The sequence below is a fragment of the Moschus berezovskii genome, chromosome X (assembly GCF_049115385.1).
Source record: "Moschus berezovskii isolate FMDL1 chromosome X, NW_MosBer_1.0, whole genome shotgun sequence".
Lineage (NCBI taxonomy): Eukaryota > Metazoa > Chordata > Mammalia > Artiodactyla > Moschidae > Moschus > Moschus berezovskii.
The window spans coordinates 98,917,791-98,937,749 of record NC_142488.1 but is presented as its reverse complement, the minus strand read 5'-3'; the positions used below and the strand labels follow the sequence as shown (position 1 = coordinate 98,937,749).

The 19,959-nt window shown below is 37.9% G+C and overlaps 1 protein-coding gene across 1 annotated transcript in view; it reads right to left on the bottom strand.

Moving 5' to 3' along the window:
• Positions 1 to 19,959, bottom strand: part of COL4A5 (collagen type IV alpha 5 chain) — a 273,861-nt gene that overhangs the window by 121,743 nt on the left and 132,159 nt on the right. The window contains exons 4-6 of the mRNA XM_055438264.2: positions 6,441 to 6,485; positions 922 to 966; positions 772 to 834 (exon numbers count right to left, since the gene is read on the bottom strand). Of these exons, the coding sequence (XP_055294239.1) occupies positions 772 to 834; positions 922 to 966; positions 6,441 to 6,485 (153 nt within the window). The remainder of the gene's footprint in view (positions 1 to 771; positions 835 to 921; positions 967 to 6,440; positions 6,486 to 19,959) is intronic.

Genomic DNA, 19,959 nt, shown 5'->3' with positions numbered 1-19,959 from the left:
TCTATGATGGAGAAGTTTCAGGTTTCATACTAACAGTTCATAGTAAAAACTGATGTGGTGTATTACATATAGATTTTTAGAAGTTTTCTTTAGGAAGTTATTAGGCAAGATAAAAAAGGTTTAAGAATATGAAAGATTTGAAAATTTTAAGTGTACCTAGTTTAAAAAAAATCAAAGCTAATGAATGACATTCATAAGTATTACTCTTAACAACAATATAGATGTGTGTGCATATATATATATATATACACACATATATATGTGTGTTTATATCTATAAACATATATATCCTAATTCCTTTTTAACTCTCATTTCATTCATTGAAACATGTATACTATCATATGTGAAATAGATTGCCAGTCCAGGTTTGATGCATGAGACAGGGTGCTCAGGGCCGGTGCACTGGGATGACCCTGAGGGATGGGATGGGGAGGGAGGTTGGAGGAGGGTTCAGGATGGGGAACACATGTACATCCATGGCTGATTCATGTCAATGTATGGCAAAAACTCTCATTCTACCTAACACTAAAACACAAAAGGGATTTGGTAGGTAATCTTCAACTCAATGCAATATCCCAACTAATTATACAGGCTTAAAGAATTACTGATGTTTCAGTATATTGAAAATGTTAACTCAGAACATACCCTATGTCTGTCCTAGACATGAAGCTACTATATCTTTTCTTTGACATTCTCGATATTGATTCCTTGAAATGTTTAAGTCCATCATTATCAAGCATATTGCCTAAGATTAAGTCAAATAAATCTCACCTTGGTTCCATTGCATCCAGGGATACCTTGAGGTCCTGGGGCACCATTATGGCCTGGCATTCCCTTTGAAAGGGGATATAACACAAGTATAATATTTCTTAGATTACTGTTTTAAGAGATTTTTAAAATAAGAAGCCAAATTCTACTTACAGGAAGACCTGGTGTCCCTGGAAATCCAGGAAGTCCAGGAGGACCCTATAAAAAGAAATAAATAACTAACAATCAATGACAATAAAATAATATCCAACCTGAGGTAATTATGAAAACTACATTTATACAGCAATGAACAAAATGTGTCTCACTGATTACTACCACTCATTCTTTTTTAAACACTATAGAAAAACTATACAGGTTTAAAACCTCTTTTATAGAAACCTATAGAAGATACTCTTATTTGAGTGAGTTGTTTTAATTGTCCTTAGTTCAGTTCAGTTCAGTCGCTCAGTCATGTTCTACTCTTTGTGACCCCATGGATTGCAGCACACCAGGCCTCCCTGTCCATCACCAACTCCTGGAGTTTACTCAAATTCATGTCCATTGAGTCAGTGATGCCATCCAACCATCTCATCCTCGGTCGTCCCCTTCTCTTCCTGCCTTCAATCTTTCCCAGCATCAGGGGCTTTTCCAATGAGTCAGCTCTTTGCATCAGGTGGCCAAAGTATTGGAGTTTCAGCTTCAACATCAGTCCTTCCAATGAATATTCAGGACTGATTTCCTTTAGGATGGACTGGTTGGAGCTCCTTGCAGTCCAAGGGACTCTCAAGAGTCTTCTCCAACACCACAGTTCAAAAGCATCAATTCTTTGGCAATCAGCTTTCTTTACAGTCCAACTCTCACATGCATACATGACTACTGGAAAAACCATAGCCTTGACTAGATGAACCTTTGTTGGCAAAGTAATGTCTCTACTTTTTAATATGCTGCCTGGGTTGGTCATAACTTTTCTTCCAAGGAGTAAGCGTCTTTTAATTTCATGGTTGCAATCACCATCTGCAGTGATTTTGGAGCCCCCCAAAATAAAGTCTGTCACTGTTTCCACTGTTTTCCCATCTATCTGCCATGAAGTGATGGGACCAGATGCCATGATCTTAGTTTTCTGTATGTCGAGCTTTAAGCCAGCTTTTTCACTCTCCTCTTTCACTTTCATCAAGAGGCTCTTTCATTCTTCTTCGCTTTCAGCCGTAAGGGTGGTGTCATCTGCACATGTGAGGTTATTGATATTTCTCCTGGCAGTCTTGATTCCAGCTTATGCTTCATCCAGCCCAGCGTTTCTCATGATGTACTCTGCATAGAACTTCAATAAGCAGGGTGACAATATACAGCCTTGATGTACTCCTTTCCCTATTTGGAACCAGTCTGCTTCTCCATGTCTAGTTCTAACTGTTGCTTCCTGACCTGCATACAGTTTCTCAGGAGGCAGGTCAGGTGGTCTGGTATTCCCATTTCTTTAAGAATTTTCCACAGTTTGTGGTGATGTAGGAGCAGGCAAATTAGTGGATGAAATGTCTGTTCTAAAAGACAAAGTGATTCTCCCAGGTTTGTGATGAATCCTGAATACAGCAGAGTATGGATAAGTGGCAAATACTGATATATCTGCCTCTAAGAACATCAGTGTGATCACCCCAAAAATCTTAATCAAATATCCCTGTCAGGACTGGCAAAAAATACAAGTTTGGTAAAATTCTCTGAAGGAAAGGTACTCTCATACAACTGCTAATGGACTTTAAACACCATGGAGAGAAATCTGGAAATACCTAACAAAATTACACATGTATTTATTTACTCTTTGAAGCAACTCATTTCAAGAAATCTATCCCAAAGGCACATAAGAAATTATGAAATATGAAATTCAAGGTTACTGACTGAATTATTGTAGCTGAAGTTTAGAAATGGACATATAACCAGAGTTACAACTGAAGGTTAGAAACAAAGCATGCATGTGTGCTCAGTCATGTGCAACTCTTTGTGACCCCATGGACTGTAGCCCACCAGGCTCCTCTGTTCATGGAATTTTCCAGGCAAGAATACTGGAGTGGCCTGACATTTCCTTCTCCAGAGAACAAATAGGGATATGAATAAATAAACTATGGTATATCTGCATAATAAAGAACCATGCAGCTTTAAAAAAGAATGAGGAAGATCTCTGTACACTGAAATACATACTGATCTCCAGGATAGAATGTTAAGTAAAAGAAACAAAGTTTAAGTAATGGAAATAATATACTACCTTTTTATAACAAAGGTAGTGATACTAAACAATGAAAAGATAAACCGTAAATGAAAAATGATTACCTCTGGGGGAAAGAGGAAAGAGAATGGGGAGATGGTAAAGAAGGATGGGAAGCATCTCTGACTATACCTAGTCTTATAGAACAATGCACTTGTTTTAAATAATGAAGGTAAAAAGGAAATCATCAAGAATTGAAAGCAAACTGGAACCAATGAAACTAATGTACATCAAACTGTGGACAGTGACCATACATAGAAGAAAACTACCTTTGACTGAAATGAGTCAATTCAAAGAGGATAAGAAACAGCAAAGAAATAATTAGTGGCAGTTAAGATTTCTACTATTACTTTTAAAATTGAAATGTTTATTTTGTTTATTTGTATATTGTTATTTTGTATACTGTTTGTATATACAAATTATTTGTATATTGTTATATTTGCTATTTTGTATATATATAATGACTATATATAGTTATTATAGCTATACTGTAGGACAAAGGAATTAATTATATTAATATCATTGGGAAATGAAGATTTTCATGTTAGAGAGAAAAAGGTGGCAGGGGGAGAGAACAAGTATAAAAAATTTTTATTTTAACGTTCCATTGGAAATAATAATATGAACTCGTGATATTTTTTCTCTTCAAAAAATACATATTTCTTAACTCTGTCCACTTAAAATACATCAAAACAGTGACAAAACTAGTAGCAATGAACACTCCTTATATTCAGACTGTGGAATCTAAATCACTGAAAGAATCTGTAATCAGAGATGTGGTCAATTCCAGATCTAGAGAGGACATGCATAAGTTGAGCCTGAAGGGTCTTATGTCAGAAAGCAAATAAATTATCAAAGATCAGTAGGGTTTGTCAATAGGACAAATCACAGGGGCCAACTTGAAGAGGCTCCCACAGACAAAGATGAAATAATTTGAGCTTCAGAAAGAATAATGAGTACAAGTGATTGAAACACAGAAGTTCCATATGTTTCTAATGATAAATTAAAAAACCTTCCTTGATCATCACTCATCACTCAAAGTTGTCAGTATACAAACTCATTACCCCACTAGAATTCAGCTGATAAATTAGAATTCAAGTTAATAAATTAGAATTCAAGCTATTCAATGAAGGATTGATAGACTTTTAAAACTTATCATTTTTGAACTCCAAAGGAAAAAAAACCCAGAAAACAAAAACAAAAACTTGGATCTAACCAATGGTCATGGATGGATGCCAAACCACTATGTGAAAGTTGATGGCGAAATTTTGGTGGCAGAATCAGGCTCATACATTTGAGACCACTGACCAAATCTAGCATCAAAAAAGTGGGATAGATAGACGTTTGTGACATGAGATGTAATTCAATAGTAAATATACAGTAGTATCTATAAAGTATTGTTTTTCAATTTTCTTTCATTTTTTATCAGTATAGTTTATATATAGTAAAATGCACATATCTTAAATGTACAGGTTTTTCTTTATTCCTAGAAAGTTTTCTAGTGCCTCTTCTAAGGCAACCTCATAGTTGCAGGAAACATGGGGTACAGAGAAATAAGTTAAATGACATCATGAGGAAACGTCAGGCAGATCCAGGTTGCGGAACACAGTACAACGCCATGATCCAGTTTCTTCAATGGCATAATAAAAGAGGCTTAAGAAATATATCAAGCAAATGCAATATGTGGAATTTGCCTGGATTCTGGTTTGAATAAACCAATTGCAAAAAGAAATCTTTGGGACAACTGAGAAAATCTGAATATGGACTGAGTTTTAAAGGATATTGAAAAGTTTTTGCTAAGTTTTTGAGGTGTAATAATGGCATAATGTGGTTATCAGTTCAAGAAACATAATATTCATTGGTAGAATGATGATGTGAGGGATTTACTTTAAAATATTACAGGCAACAGTGGTGAGGTACAGATGAAACAAAGCTGTCAAAATGTTGATAGTTTTTGAAGCCAAGTAATGACTCCATGGGGGGTGTCATTGTAATATTAATATATTCTCTGTAAATTTGGGTATGCTTTAAATTTTCCATAATAAGTCTTTTAAAATCTGCATGCCAACAGCTGCCTGTGAGCTGAGACCTGAGGATGCAGGAACTATCAGGCCACCGAGTTCTAAGCACTCTCAGACACTTGAAAGTGGTAAGTGATAGAGTAGACAGATTTTTTTAGTCTCAGCAGTACTTAGGACATAGTTAATGGTAGCTTTAGCTGTTAAGATATATGTTATGATTATTATGAACAGCTTTAATAGTTTACTGATATTCAGTTATGATAGAAAAACACAGAAGCCTGTCTGCTAAAAAAAATGTTAAGGGTTTTGAGTTTCTTTCCTGCTTTTCCACTGCTCTACCTACACCAGTCAAAAGTAGCACATAAGGCAAGATATGTGTTGTTAAGACGTAAATAGCAAACAGAATATTTTAAATATTCATGTAAAATGTATACATCTACTAAATTCCTGGAGATCAGAGGATCAGAATGTTTTTCTTTGTAATACACATAAATATGCTAAGCCACCACCCATATATTCTATATTCAAATTCAGGGACCTTGTCAATCTATGAACACAGAATTTCAGAGCTAAAAGAGACAGTGGAGATTGTCTTGTTTGACCTCCTAATTTAACAAACGAAGAAACTGAGGCTCAGAAAAGTTAAATCTGATTTTCTAAAAGCCAGTACTATTTATAAACTATAGTTTCCTCCCAATCTAAAACACAGTGAAAAGTATATGTCTACTTAAAGCTTTTCAGAAAAATTACACTAAATGTGCATTTAAATTTTCAAACACATCTTGAATTCCAGAACATTAAAACTTAAAAAATCATACATCTCAGAACTGATAAAATACTGTATTCTTCCAAAAATATTCTTTTTTTAAAATATTTTGCTATAATGTAGTTACATGGTGGTATAGCCAGTAAAACTTTATGGAACTGACCTTCTTTTTCAAAAATAGTTATTCTTTAACATAATGGCTTCAACTAGAGCTTCCCAAACTTATTCTCTTCAAGACACACACAAAAAAGTATACTATTTGTACCTGGTTCCCAGGGAGGGTACATGACCTGAGGTGATCAGTTCTGTGAACTCTGAGATGATCACCCTGGTTGGGTAGTTCTGCTTTAAACCACTTGTGTGACGTATATTTTTAAGAATTTGAAAAATTATTGAAATTAAATACTTTCACATTTCTCAACCATAAGCTACTTTGAAGTCTTCTTATATTAGTTTAAATAGACATCTGGATATATAAAGACAACTATCAAAATACTAAAGAAAGGCTAATTATAGACATATGAATTCTGAAACTTTAAAAGATTTCACTTCTCTTCCTGCATTTCTATATGAGTCTTTTTCCAGTTGCCTTATAACACTTCAGTAGCTTCTTCGTTTGACCAACAAAACATTTGATACAGCAAATATCACTTACTCTGATCCCTTTTGGTCCTGGTGGCCCTGGAATTCCATCATCACCCTGAAAAATACAACATATTTAGTTGTTTCCTTCAAAAAGAAAACTCGAATAACTAACTTCATATTGTAAACTGAAACAAATTTTTGTGAGCCTTTGTGAAAGTTAGTGATAAATTTACATACCCAAGGAAGAAGTATTTATTATTGAGACTAAAAGCACTAAGATAAGTCAAAAGCTAAAAAGTAAGAAAGGCCTTTATTTACTAAGAAGAAAACTGTTGACATGCAGAAGAAACTTTATACCTGTAAAGTTAGTTATGAATCATGTCAAGAAAATAAAGATGAAATAGTGGTACAGATATCCCTCAAATCATTTGTGCATGTGTGCGTGATCAGTCGCTCAGTCATATCTGACTCTTTGGGACCCCATAGACCATAGCCCACCAGGGATTATCCTGGTCCATGAATTATCCAGGCAAGAATCCTGGAGTGGGTTGTCATTTCCTCTTCCAGGTGATCTTCCCGACCCAGGGATTGAACGCATGTCTCCTGCATCTCCCGCATTGCTGGTGGAATCTTTACCACTGGGTCACCGCGGACGCCCCAAATCATTTATGCATTAACAAAATTCGAGCTGAAAATTTGAACAGTTTCTATTTTGTGTCAATCTGCTCACCACACTGCTAATAAACAGCATCACCTCTGAACCTAAATATGAGCTGTTCATGAGTTTGCTGTTTTAAAGCTTTGCTATGTTTTATACAGGCACTTCCTACTGTCAGAGCTAAGAAGGAATAAGAAAGAACCACAGACTTTCCTTTCAAGCTTCTGCTGCAGACTCCATGAAAAAGAGGCTGCCCATCTATTTAATCTATTTACCCATTAATCTATTTACCCATTTCTAGTTACAACTGCATTGCTGAGAATTTAAAGTCTTGCCTCACTAAGTTTTCCTAAGTAGTTGTTTTTTTTTTTTTAAGGAATAAAGAAAACCTAATCCTCCTCCAATAGGCAGGATTTTCAGTGGAACATACAGTTAGTAGGTCACCATCTGAGGCTTTAGATAGTTTTACTAACTTGGGATATCTTGCTTTATACAAGCTTCTAAACTACCCTACTTACAATCCTAGAGATTCCCTTGGAGGTTCCTTTATGCCCATGTCAGAGCCCCTTTTCAATCAGTAAAGCTCTGTTTTTATCTGTTTTATTTGGGGTTTCCATGAAAATTTTTATTTGGAGAAAAGGTTACCTGATGTATTAGCTTCTTATGCTGCTCTTACAAATTACCACAGACTTAGTGGGCTAAAAAATATTACAATCTCACAGACAGTTCTGGAAGTCTCGGTGGGAAAGCTGTGTTACTTTCTGGAGGGTTGAGATTTCATTTTTTTTTCTCCAGCTTCGAGAGCTACCAGCATCCCTGTGCTCATGGCTCTCTTCAATCTTCACAGTCAGTGACAGCTGAATGAGCTTTTCTAACATTGCATCACTCTGACACTGATTCTTCTGCCTCCCTCTTCCACATTTAAAGGACCCTTGTGATTATACTGGGTCTACTCAGAGCAACCAGAATAATTACCCTAGTTTAAAACCAGTTGACCAGCAGCTTTAATACCACCTGAAATCTTAATTTCACTTACTTTTATAACCTAACATATTCACAGGTTCTGGGGATTAGTTACGGACATCTTTGGCTTCCTGGTGGCTCAGATGGTAAAGAATCCACCTGCAATGTGGGAGACCTGGGTTTGATCCCTAGGTTGGTGAGATCCCCTGGAGGAGGGCCTGGCAACCCACTCCAGTATTCTTGCCTGAAGAATCCCCATGGACAGAGGACCCTGGTGGGCTACAGTCCATGGGGTTGCAAAGAGTCAGACACAACTGAGCAACTAAGCACAATTAGGAGGTGGATATTAATCTGCTTGCAATACTCTGCTTTAAAACAAGCTTAATAATCTACCCTTTTCACAACAGATGCATCTCTAAGGAAATTAAAGTAAGTCTAGACAAGATGGCGGAGGAATAGGATGGCGAGACCACTCTCTCCCCCACAAATTCATCAAAAGAACATTTGAACGCAGAGTAAAGTCCACAAAACAACTTCTGAATGCTGGCAGAGGACATCAGGCACCCAGAAAAGCAGCCCATTGTCTTCGAAAGGAGGTAGGAAAAAACATAAAAGATAAAAAGAGAGACAAAAGAGGTAAGGACGGAGCTCCGTCCCGGGAAGGGACACTTTAAAAAGAGAGGTTTCCAAACACCAGGAAACACTCTCAGTGGCTAGTCTGTGGCGAGCCTTGGAACTTCAGAGGGCCATATAACCGGGAGGAAAAACAAAGAAATAATTAAAACCCACAGATTACCCACCAAACGGTAACTCCCAGCGGAGAAGCAGCACCGATGCCTGCATATGCCATTAGCGAGCGGGGGCTGGGCAGGGAGGAGCCGGCTGAACTGCTTAGAGAGAGGACTGGGCTTGAATGCCGCGAGGGCAATCTGAGAGAACTGGGGATAGCAAAGCAGACTGGGATAGCTTCCCCATGAAAAGGCGGAAAACTCTAACAAAGGGCTGGGCAGAGCGAGCCAGCTGCAATCGGCCCATTCCCCTTCCCCCGCCAAGACAGGCAGGGAGGTCAGCCAGAGCCGGAGAGGGCAACCGCGGCCCCAGAAAGGCATCCGATACAAACTGCAGGCAGGCTTGTTGCTAATCAAGACTTCTTGGGCTCGGGCCGATCGATATCCACCTGAGAAGGTGCGCCGGATGTACATCCAGAAAATAGAGTGGCAGGGACTGGGGAGGCGGTAAGTCACAGCAACCATGCTCGCCAAACACCTGGTCAGCTGAGCTGCTCAGACCAGGGAAGGCACAAAACGCAGGCCCAACCAAGTCTGCGCCTTTGTGGAGTACCCGAGAACCTGAACTTGAGCCGCTCAGACCTGGGAAATGCATACAACCCAGCACCAGCCTCGGACAGTTTCCGGCAGAGCAACCTAGAGTCCTGTGCAGTGTAGACTGGGACAACACACGCACTGTGAATGGGGGCAAACCCAGTGTGGCCGAGATGCTGCGAGCACTCCCCACAGACGCCAGAGATATTTGTCTGCAGCATTCCTCCCTTTCCAGAACAGGACTGAACAACTGAGCCTTAAAAAGTGTCCACCCGCCCCCTAGTATCAGGGTGGAAATTAGACACTGAAGAGACCAGCAAACAGAAGCTAAAACAGAGGGAACCACCTTGGAAATGACAGATAGAGAAGCCTAGAGACTATTCCAAGAATAAAACCAAAAACCAGAGGCAAGAGGCTTAAGCCTGAATCCTGAGAACACCAGAGAACTCCTGACTTCAGGGAACATTAATCGATAGGAGCTCATCAAACGCCTCCATACCTACACTAAAACCAAGCACCACCCAAGGGTCAACAAGTTCCAGAGCAAGACATACCATGCAAATTCTAAAGAAACACAGGAAAATAGCCTTGAGTTTCAATATAGAGGTTGCCCAAAGTCACTCCAAACCTACTGACATCTCATAACTCATTACTGGACACTACATTATACTCCAGAGAAGAAATCCAGCTCCACCCACCAGAACACCGACACAAGCTTCCCTAACCAGGGAACCTTGACAAGTCACCTGTCCAACTCCACACACAGCGAGGAAACTACATAATAAAGAGAACTCCACGAACGGCCAGAAGAGGGAAAGGTCACCCAAAGCAAAGCAATATAAGCAACATGAAGAGGAAGAGAAATACCCAGCAAGTAAAGGAACAAGATAAATGCCCACCAACACAAACAAAAGAGGAAGATATAGGGAATCCACCTGATAAAGAATTTCGAAATTTGCTGGTGAAAATGATTCACAATCTTGAAAGCAAAATGGAGTTACAGATAAATAACCTGGAGAAAAGGATTGATAAGATGGAAGAAAGGTTTAATAATAGACCTTTCTATTATTAGAAACATATAATAACATAGAGGAAATAAAAAAGAGTCAATATACAATGAATAATGCAATAGATGAGATCAGAAACACTCTGGAGGGAACAAACAGTAGAATAACAGAGGCAGAAGACAGGATAAGCAAGCAAGAAGATAGAATTGTAGAAATAAATGAAACACAGAGGAAAAAAGAAAAACGAATTAAAAGAAATGAGGACAATATTAGAGACCTCTGGGACAATGTTAAAGGCCCCAACATTCGAATCATAGGAGCCTAGAAGAAGAAGACAAAAAGAAAGACCATGAGAGAATACTTGAATAGATAATAGCTGAAAACTTCCCTAAAATGGGAAAGGAAATAATCACCGAAGTCCAAGAAACCCAATGAGTTCCCAACAGGACAAACCCAAGGCGAAATACTCCAAGACACATATTAATCAAATTAACAAGATCAAACACAAAAAACAAATATTAAAAGCAGCAAGGGAAAAGCAGCAAATAACACACAAGGGGATTCCTATAAGGATAACAGCTGATCTTTCAACAGAAATTCTTCAGGCCAGGAGGAAATGGCAAGACATACTTAAAGTGATGAAAGAAAATAACCTACAGCCTAGATAACTGTACCCAGCAAGGATCTCATTCAAATATGAAGGAGAAATCAAAAGCTTTACAGACAAGCAAAAGCTGAGAGAATTTAGCATCACCAAACCAGCTCTCCAACAAATGCTAAAGGATCTTCTCTAGACAGGAAACACAGAAAGGGTGTATAAACTCGAACCCAAAGCAATAAAGAAAATGGCAACGGGATCATGGACAATGGGATCATTCAGTCCAGTTCAGTCGCTCAGTCGTGTCCGACTCTCTGCGACCCCATGAATCACAGCACGCCAGGACTCCCTGTCCATCACCAACTCCCGGAGTTCACTCAAACTCATGTCCACAGAGTCGGTGATGCCATCCAGCCATCTCATTCTCTGTCATCCCCTTCTCCTCCCACCCCCAACCTTTCCCAGCATCAGAGTCTTTTCCAGTGAGTCAACTCATCGCATGAGGTGGCCAAAGTATTGCAGTTTCAGCTTTAGCATCAGTCCTTCCAATGAACACCCAGGATTGATCTCCTTTAGAATGGACTGGTTGGATCTCCTTGCAGTCCAAGGGACTCTCAAGAGTCTTCTCGAGCACGACAGTTCAAAAGCATCAATTCTTCAGCGATCAGCTTTCTTCACAGTTCAACTCTCACATCCATACATGACCATGGGAAAAACCATAGCCTTGACTAGACGGACCTTGGTTGGCAAAGTAATGTCTCTGCTTTTTAATATGCTATCTAGGTTGGTCATAACTTTCCTTCCAAGGAGCAAGGGTCTTTTAATTTCATGGCTGCAATCAGCATCCGCAGTGATTTTGGAGCCCCAAAAAAAATAAAGTCTGACACTGTTTCCACTGTTTTTCCATCTATTTCCCATGAAGTGATGGGACCAGATGCCATGATCTTTGTTTCCTGAATGTTGAGCTTCAAGCCAACCTTTTCACTCTCCTCTTTCACTTTCATCAAGAGGCTTTTGAGTTCCTCTTCACTTTCTGCCATAAGGGTGGTGTCATCTGCATATCTGAGGTTATTGATATTTCTCCCGGCAATCTTGATTCCACCTTGTGCTTCTTCCAGCCCAGCATTCCTCGTGATGTACTCTGAATATAAGTTAAATAAGCAAGGTGACAATATACAGCCTTGACGTCCTCCTTTTCCTATTTGGAACCAGTCTGTTGTTCCCTGTCCAGTTCTGACTGTTGCTTCCTGACTTGCATACAGGTTTCTCAAGAGGCAGGTCAGGTGGTCTGGTATTCCCAACTCTTTCAGAATTTTCCACAGTTTATTGTGATCCACACAGTCAAAGGCTTTGGCAGTGTCATTGAAGGAGAAATAGATGTTTTTCTGGAACTCTCTTGCTTTCTCCATGATCCAGCGTATGTTGGCAATTTGATCTCTGGTGCCTCAGCCTTTTCTAAAACCTGCTTGAACATCTGGAAGTTCACAGTTCACATATTGCTGAAGCCTGGCTTGGAGAATTTTGAGCATGACTTTACTAGCGTGTGAGATGAGTGCAATTGTGCGGTAGTTTGAGCATTCTTTGGCATTCCCTTTCTTTGGGATTGGAATGAAGACTGACCTTTTCCAGTCCTGTGGCCACTGCTGAGTTTTTCAAATTTGCTGGCGTATTGAGTGCAGCACTTTCACAGCATCATCTTTCAAGATTTGAAATAGCTCAACTGGAATTCCATAACCTCCACTAGCTTTGTTCATAGTGATGCTTTCTAAGGCCCACTTGACTTCACATTCCAGGATGTCTGGCTCTAGGTCAGTGATCACGTTATCGTGACTATCTTGGTCGTGAAGATCTTTTTTGGACAGTTCTTCTGTGTATTCTTGCCACCTCTTCTTAATATCTTCTGCTTCTCTTAGGTCCATACCATTTCTGTCCTTTATCGAGCCCATCTGTGCATGAAATGTTCCCTTGATATCTCTAATTTTCTTGAAGAGATCTCTTGTTTTTCCTATTCTGTTGTTTTCCTCTATTTCTTTGCATTGATCACTGAGGAAGGCTTTCTTATCTCTCCGTGCTATTCTTTGGAACTCTGCATTCAGATGCTTATATCTTTCCTTTTCTCCTTTGCTTTTCGCTTCTCTTCTTTTCACAGCTATTTGTAAGGCCTCCCCAGACAGCCACTTTGCTTTTTTGCATTTCTTTTCCATGGGGATGGTCTTCGTCCCTGTCTCCTGCACAATGTCACAAACCTCCCTCCAGAGTTCATCAGGCACTCTATCGATCAGATCTAGTCCCTTGAATCTATTTCTCACTTCCACTGTATAATCATAAGGGATTTGATTGAGGTCATATCTGAATGGTCTAGTGGTTTTCCCTACTTTCTTCAATTTAAGTCTGAATTTGGCAATAAGGAGTTCATGATCTGAGCCACAGTCAGCTCCTGGTCTTGTTTTTGCTAACTGTATAGAGCTTCTCCATCTTTGGCTGCAAAGAATACAATAAATCTGATTTCGGTGTTGACCATCTGGTGATGTCCATGTGTAGAGTCTTCTCTTGTGTTGTTGGAAGAGGGTGTTTGCTATGACCCGTGCGTTCTCTTGTCAAAACTCTATTAGCCTTTGCCCTGCTTCATTCCGTGCTCCAAGGCCAAATTTGCCTGTTACTCCAGGTATTTCTTCACTTCCTACTTTTGCATTCCAGTCCCCTATAACGAAAAGGACATCTTTCTTGGGTGTTAGTTCTAAAAGGTCTTGTAGGTCTTCATAGAACCGTTCAACTTGGGCTTCTTCAGCATTACTGGTTGGGGCACTGACTTGCTTTACTGTAATATTGAATGGTTTGCCTTGGAAACGAACAGAAATCATTCTGTCGTTTTTAAGACTGCATCCGAGTACTGCATTTCGGACTCTTTTGTTGACCATGATGGTTACTCCATTTCTTCTAAGGGATTCCTGCCCACAGTAGTAGATATAATGGTCATCTGAGTTAAATTCACCCATTCCAGTCCATTTTAATTCACTGATTCCTAGAATGTCTATGTTCACTCTTACTTATAAATAATTACCTTAAACGTAAATGGGTTGAATGCCCCAAATAAAAGACAAAGGCTGGCTGAATGGATACGAAAACAAGAACCCCATATATGTTGTCTGCATGAGACCCACCTCAAAACGAGGGACACATACAGACTGAAATGAAGGGCTGGAAAAAGGTATTCCACGCAAATAGAGACCAAAAGAAAGCAGGGGTAGCAATACTCATATCAGATAAAATAGACTGTAAAACAAAGGGTGTGAATAGAGACAAAAAAGGAAACTATATAATGATCAAAGTATCAATCCAAGAAGAAGATATAACAATTATAAATATTTATGCACCCAACATAGGAGCACCACAATATGTAAGACAATTACTAACAAGTATGAAAGGGGAAACTAACAACAATGCAATAATAGTGGGAGATTTTAATACCCCACTTACATCTATGGATAGATCAACTAAACAGAAAATTAAAAAGGAAACACAAACTTTAAATGATACAATAGACCAGTTAGACCTAATAGATATCTATAGGACATTTCACCCCAAAACAATGAATTTCACCTTTTTCTCAAGCGCACATGGAACCTTTTCCAGGATAGATCACATCCTGGGCCATAAATCTAGCCTTGGTAAATTCAAATAAACTGAAATCATTCCAGGCATCTTTTCTGACCACAATGCAGTAATATTAGATCTCAATTACGGGAGAAAAACCATTAAAAATGCCAACATATGGAGGCTGAACAACACGCTGCTGAATAATGAACAAATCATAGAAGAAATCAAAAGAGAAATCAAAATATGCATAGAAATGAATGAAAATGAAAACACAACAACCCAAAACCTCTGGGACACTGTAAAAGCAGTGCTAAGGGGGAAGTTCATAGCAATACAGGCACACCTCAAGAAACAAGAAAAAAGTCAACTAAATCACCTAACCTTACATCTAAAGAAACTAGAAAAAGAAGAAATGAAGAACCCCAGGGTTAGTAGAAGGAAAGAAATCGTAAAAATTAGGGCAGAGATAAATGCAAAAGATACAAAAGAGACCATAGCAAAAATCAACAAAGCCAAAAGCTGGTTCTTTGAGAAGGTAAATAAAATTGAAAAACCAGCAGCCAGACTCATCAAGAAACAAAGGGAGAAGAACCAAATCAATAAAATTAGAAATGAAAATGGAGAGATCACAACCGACAACACAGAAATACAAAGGATTATTAGAGAATACTATCAGCAATTATATGGCAATAAAATGAATAACCTGGAAGAAATGGACAAAGTCCTAGAAAAGTATAACTTTCCAAAACTGAACCAGGAAGAAATAGAAAATCTGAACAGACCCATCACAAGCACGAAACTAGAGGCTGTAATCAGAAACCTTCCAGCAAACAAAAGCCCAGGTCCAGACGGCTTCACAGCTGAATTCTACCAAAAATTTAGAGAAGAGCTAACACCTATTCTACTCAAACTCTTCCAGAAAATTGCTGAGGAAGGGAAACTTCCAAACTCATTTTATGAGGCCACCATCACCCTAATAGCGAAACCTGACAAAGATGCCACAAAAAAGAAAACTACAGGCCAATATCACTGATGAACATAGATGCAAAAATCTTAATAAAATTCTAGCAATCAGAATCCAACAACACATTAAGAAGATCATACATCATGACCAAGTGGGCTTTATCCCAGGAATGCAAGGATTCTTCAATATCCGCAAATCAATCAATGTAATACACCACATTAACAAACTGAAAAATAAAAATCATATGATTATCTCAATAGATGCAGAGAAAGCCTTCGACAAAATTCAACATCCATTGATGATAAAAACCCTCCAGAAAGTGGGAATAGAAGGGACATATCTCAACATAAAAATAAAAGCTATATATGACAAACCCACAGCAAACATTATCCTCAATGGTGAAAAATTGAAAGCATTTCCCCTAAAGTCAGGAACAAGACAAGGGTGCCCACTCTCACCACTACTATTCAACATAGTTCTGGAAGTTTTGGCTACAGCAATCAGAGCAGAAAAAGACATAAAAGGAATACAAATTGGAAAAGAAGAAGTAAAACTTTCACTGTTCACTGATGACATGATCCTCTACAGAGAAAACCCTAGAGACTCTACCAGAAAACTACTAGAGCTAATCAATGAATACAGTAAAGTCGCAGGATATAAAATCAACACACAGAAATCACTTACATACCTATACACTAATAATGAGAAAATAGAAAGAGAAATTAAGGAAACTATTCCATTCACTGTTGCAACGAAAAGAATTAAATACTTAGGAATATATCTACCTAAGGAAACAAAAGACTTGTTCATAGAAAACTATAAAACACTAGTGAAAGTAATCAAAGAGGACACTAATAGATGGAGAAATATACCGTGTTCATGGATTGGAAGAATAAATATTGTAAAAATGAGTATAATACCCAAAGTAATTTATACATTCAATGCAATCCCTATCAAGCTACCAACGATATTTTTCACAGAACTAGAACAAATAATCTCACAATGTGTATGGAAATACAAAAAAACTCGAATAGCCAAAGCAATCTTGAGGAAGAAAATTGGAACTGGGGGAATTAACCTGCCAGACTTCAGGCTCTACTACGAAGCCACAGTCATCAAGACAGTATGGTACTGGCAGAAAGACAGAAATATAGATCAATGGAACAAAATAGAAAGCCCAGAGATAAATCCACGCACCTATGGACACCTTATCTTTGACAAAGGAGGCAAGAATATAAAATGGACAAAAGACAGTCTCTTTAACAAGTGGTGCTGGGAAAACTGGTCAGCCACTTGTAAAAGAATGAAACTAGAACACTTCCTAACACCATACACCAAAATAAACTCAAAATGGATTAGAGAGCTAAATGTAAGACCAGAAACTATAAAACTCCTAGAGGAGAACATAGGCAAAACACTCTCTGACATAAATCACAGCAGGATTCTCCAAGACCCACCTCCCAGAATATTGGAAATAAAAGCAAAAATAAACAAATGGGACCTAATTAAAATCAAAAGCTTCTGCACAGCAAAGAAAACTATAAGCAAGGTGAAAAGACAGCCTTCAGAATGGGAGAAAATAATAGCAAATGAAGCAACTGATAAAGGATTAATGTCCAAAACATACAAGCAGCTCCTGCAGCTCAATTCCAGAAAAATAAATGACCCAATCAAAAAATGGGCCAAAGAACTAAACAGACATTTCTCCAAGGAAGACATAAAGATGACTAACAAACACATGAAAAAATGCTCAACATCCCTCATAATCAGAGAAATGCAAATCAAAACCACAATGAGATACCATTTCACACCAGTCAGAATGGCTGCTATCCAAAAGTCTACATGCAATAAATGCTGGAGAGGGTGTGCAGAGAAGGGAACCCTCTTACACTGTTGGTGGGAATGCAAACTAGTACAGCCACTATGGAGAACAGTGTGGAGATTCCTCAAAAAACTGGAAATAGAACTGCCATATGATCCAGCAATCGCACTCCTGGGCATACACACCAAGGAAACCAGAACTGAAAGAGACACATGTACTCCAATGTTCATTGCAGCACTGTTTATAATAGCGAGGACATGGAAGCAACCTAGATGTCCATCTGCAGACGAATGGATAAGAAAGCTTTGGTACATATACACAATGCTCAGCCATTAAAAAGAATGCATTTGAACCAGTTCTAATAAGGTGGATGAAACTAGAGCCTATTATACAGAGTGAAGTAAGCCAGAAAGAAAAACACCAATACAATATACTAATGCATATATATGGAATTTAGAAAGATGCAAATGATAACCTTGTATACGAGACAGCGAAAGAGACACAGATGTATAAAACAGTCTTTGGGACTCTGTGGGAGAGGGTGAGGGTGGGATGGTTTGGGAGAATGGCATTGAAACATGTATATTATCATATGTGAAACGAATCGCCAGTTCAGGGTTGATGCATGTTACAGGATGCTTGGGGCTGGTATGAGGGGATGACCCAGTAGGAGGAAGGGAGGTGGGAGTGGTTTCAGGAGGGGGAACTCATGTACACCCAGGTCAGATTCATGTCAATGTATGGCAAAACCAACCAATATAATATTGTAAAATAATTAGCCTCCAATAAAAATAAAAATTAAAAAAAATAATAAAGTAAATCTAAATCTATTGTAAAACTAGAAGACTGATTGCTCAATGAATCATTTTATGTCTTCCCACTGAAGGCAGAAATAAGACAAGTATGCCTTAGTACTATATTGGTCATACTAAGCAACATGGCTAAATAAAAGAAATTAGAGATATAAAAATTGGGAAAAATGAGACAAAATGAATTATTTGTAAATAATATGTTTGTATGCATGGGAAATCCAAGTTAATTAAAGGAAAACTTACTATAGTCAATAAAATAATTCAGTAAGGTAATATGCAATTTATAATAGCAGAAAAAGATAAAATATTTAGCATCAAACTGAATAAGATGTGTAAGATTTGTAAGACAAGGTGACTGAGAAAAATTCTGAAGAATAAAAAGACAAATGAGGGGACACTAGCATTGTTAGATAAAATATAACAGGTCAATAATTAAAATAGTTTGGTTCTGATATATGAATAAGCAGACCATTGGAAGAGTATGAGAAGTCCAGAAACAGATCCATATAATCATGTGAATTTGATATATAATGAAAATGCATTATAAATCAGTACAGAAAATTATATTGGGACACACTTGTGAGGACATCTAGAAAATAAAAGTAGAATTTATATCACAAATCATACCAGGGTGAATTAGAAATTGATATAATATTTACATGAAAAAAGTGTAACTATTAATATACTGGAATAAAACATGTGAGAATTATTTTACAGTCTTACAGTGGGGATGGCATTTCCTATTCAAAACCCAAAAGCCAAAAAAGACCTTCGATAAACACAGAGGCACATAAATATACACATACACAGATAAAGGACAATCTCCCTGAAATATAAATAGCTCACTGAAATATGAAAACACCAACAATCCAGTAGAAAAGTGGGTAAATTATATAAACACACAGTTCACAGAAATGAAAAGATGCTCAATTTTCACAAGAAAATAACATGAGTACTCATTATGAATATATAGACCTCAGTGGCTAATGGACACAGTGGAAAGGAGTTATTTTTCACTGTATACCTTTTATGTTAATTTATTTTGAACAAAATGAATACATTACATATGGAAAACCAATTATTTTTAAGAATAAAGAAGTACTTTGGAAAGTTTTATATATATTAAAGAATAATCCTACAAAATTTTTGACTTGGTATGTACATTAATATATACAATGTGTCCAAACATCCAATCACATAAAAAGTATAAATTCAGCTATATTGGGAAGTATGAAGTCATAGTGGAGACTGAAACACAAAGTGCTTCCAATTAAAAAACCCCAGAGCTTAGAAAGCAGTGAAACCTCATTTTATGGATACAGAAATGGAGTCACAGCAAAAGATTGAATTGTTTTCTTAATTTAAACTTCACACAATTACACCTTTAAAAATTATCTTACTGCTGTACAATAGTCCCAATTAATTGTAAATTATTTCAAAAAAACATAATGTAGTTAGTTTTCAATAATTTGACATAAATTTTATTAAAACTGAAACCACTCAGTGAGAATGGTGTGCAAGAAACTCAGCACTTAATACCAGGTAAACTCAGATACAACAAATGTAACTTTATTTTTTTATGGTTCAACTTAATTACTAAGGACCCATTTCACTAACATCGCTGAAATTTAACCTCAATTGACTGGACTTCCCATCTCATTTTCACAAGGCTGTGCCTGTTATGGAGAGCTTAAGTAGTTTCAAGGTGTTAAGGGGGTGGGACAGTCTAGTACAAGATGGAATTCATTGAGATGTCCTTTGCCAGCAGTGTGTGTGGATTACTGCTGAGTTAGTGCCCAATTCTGGGCTTACCTGGTGGCTTACCTCAGCCTGCAATGTGGGAGAC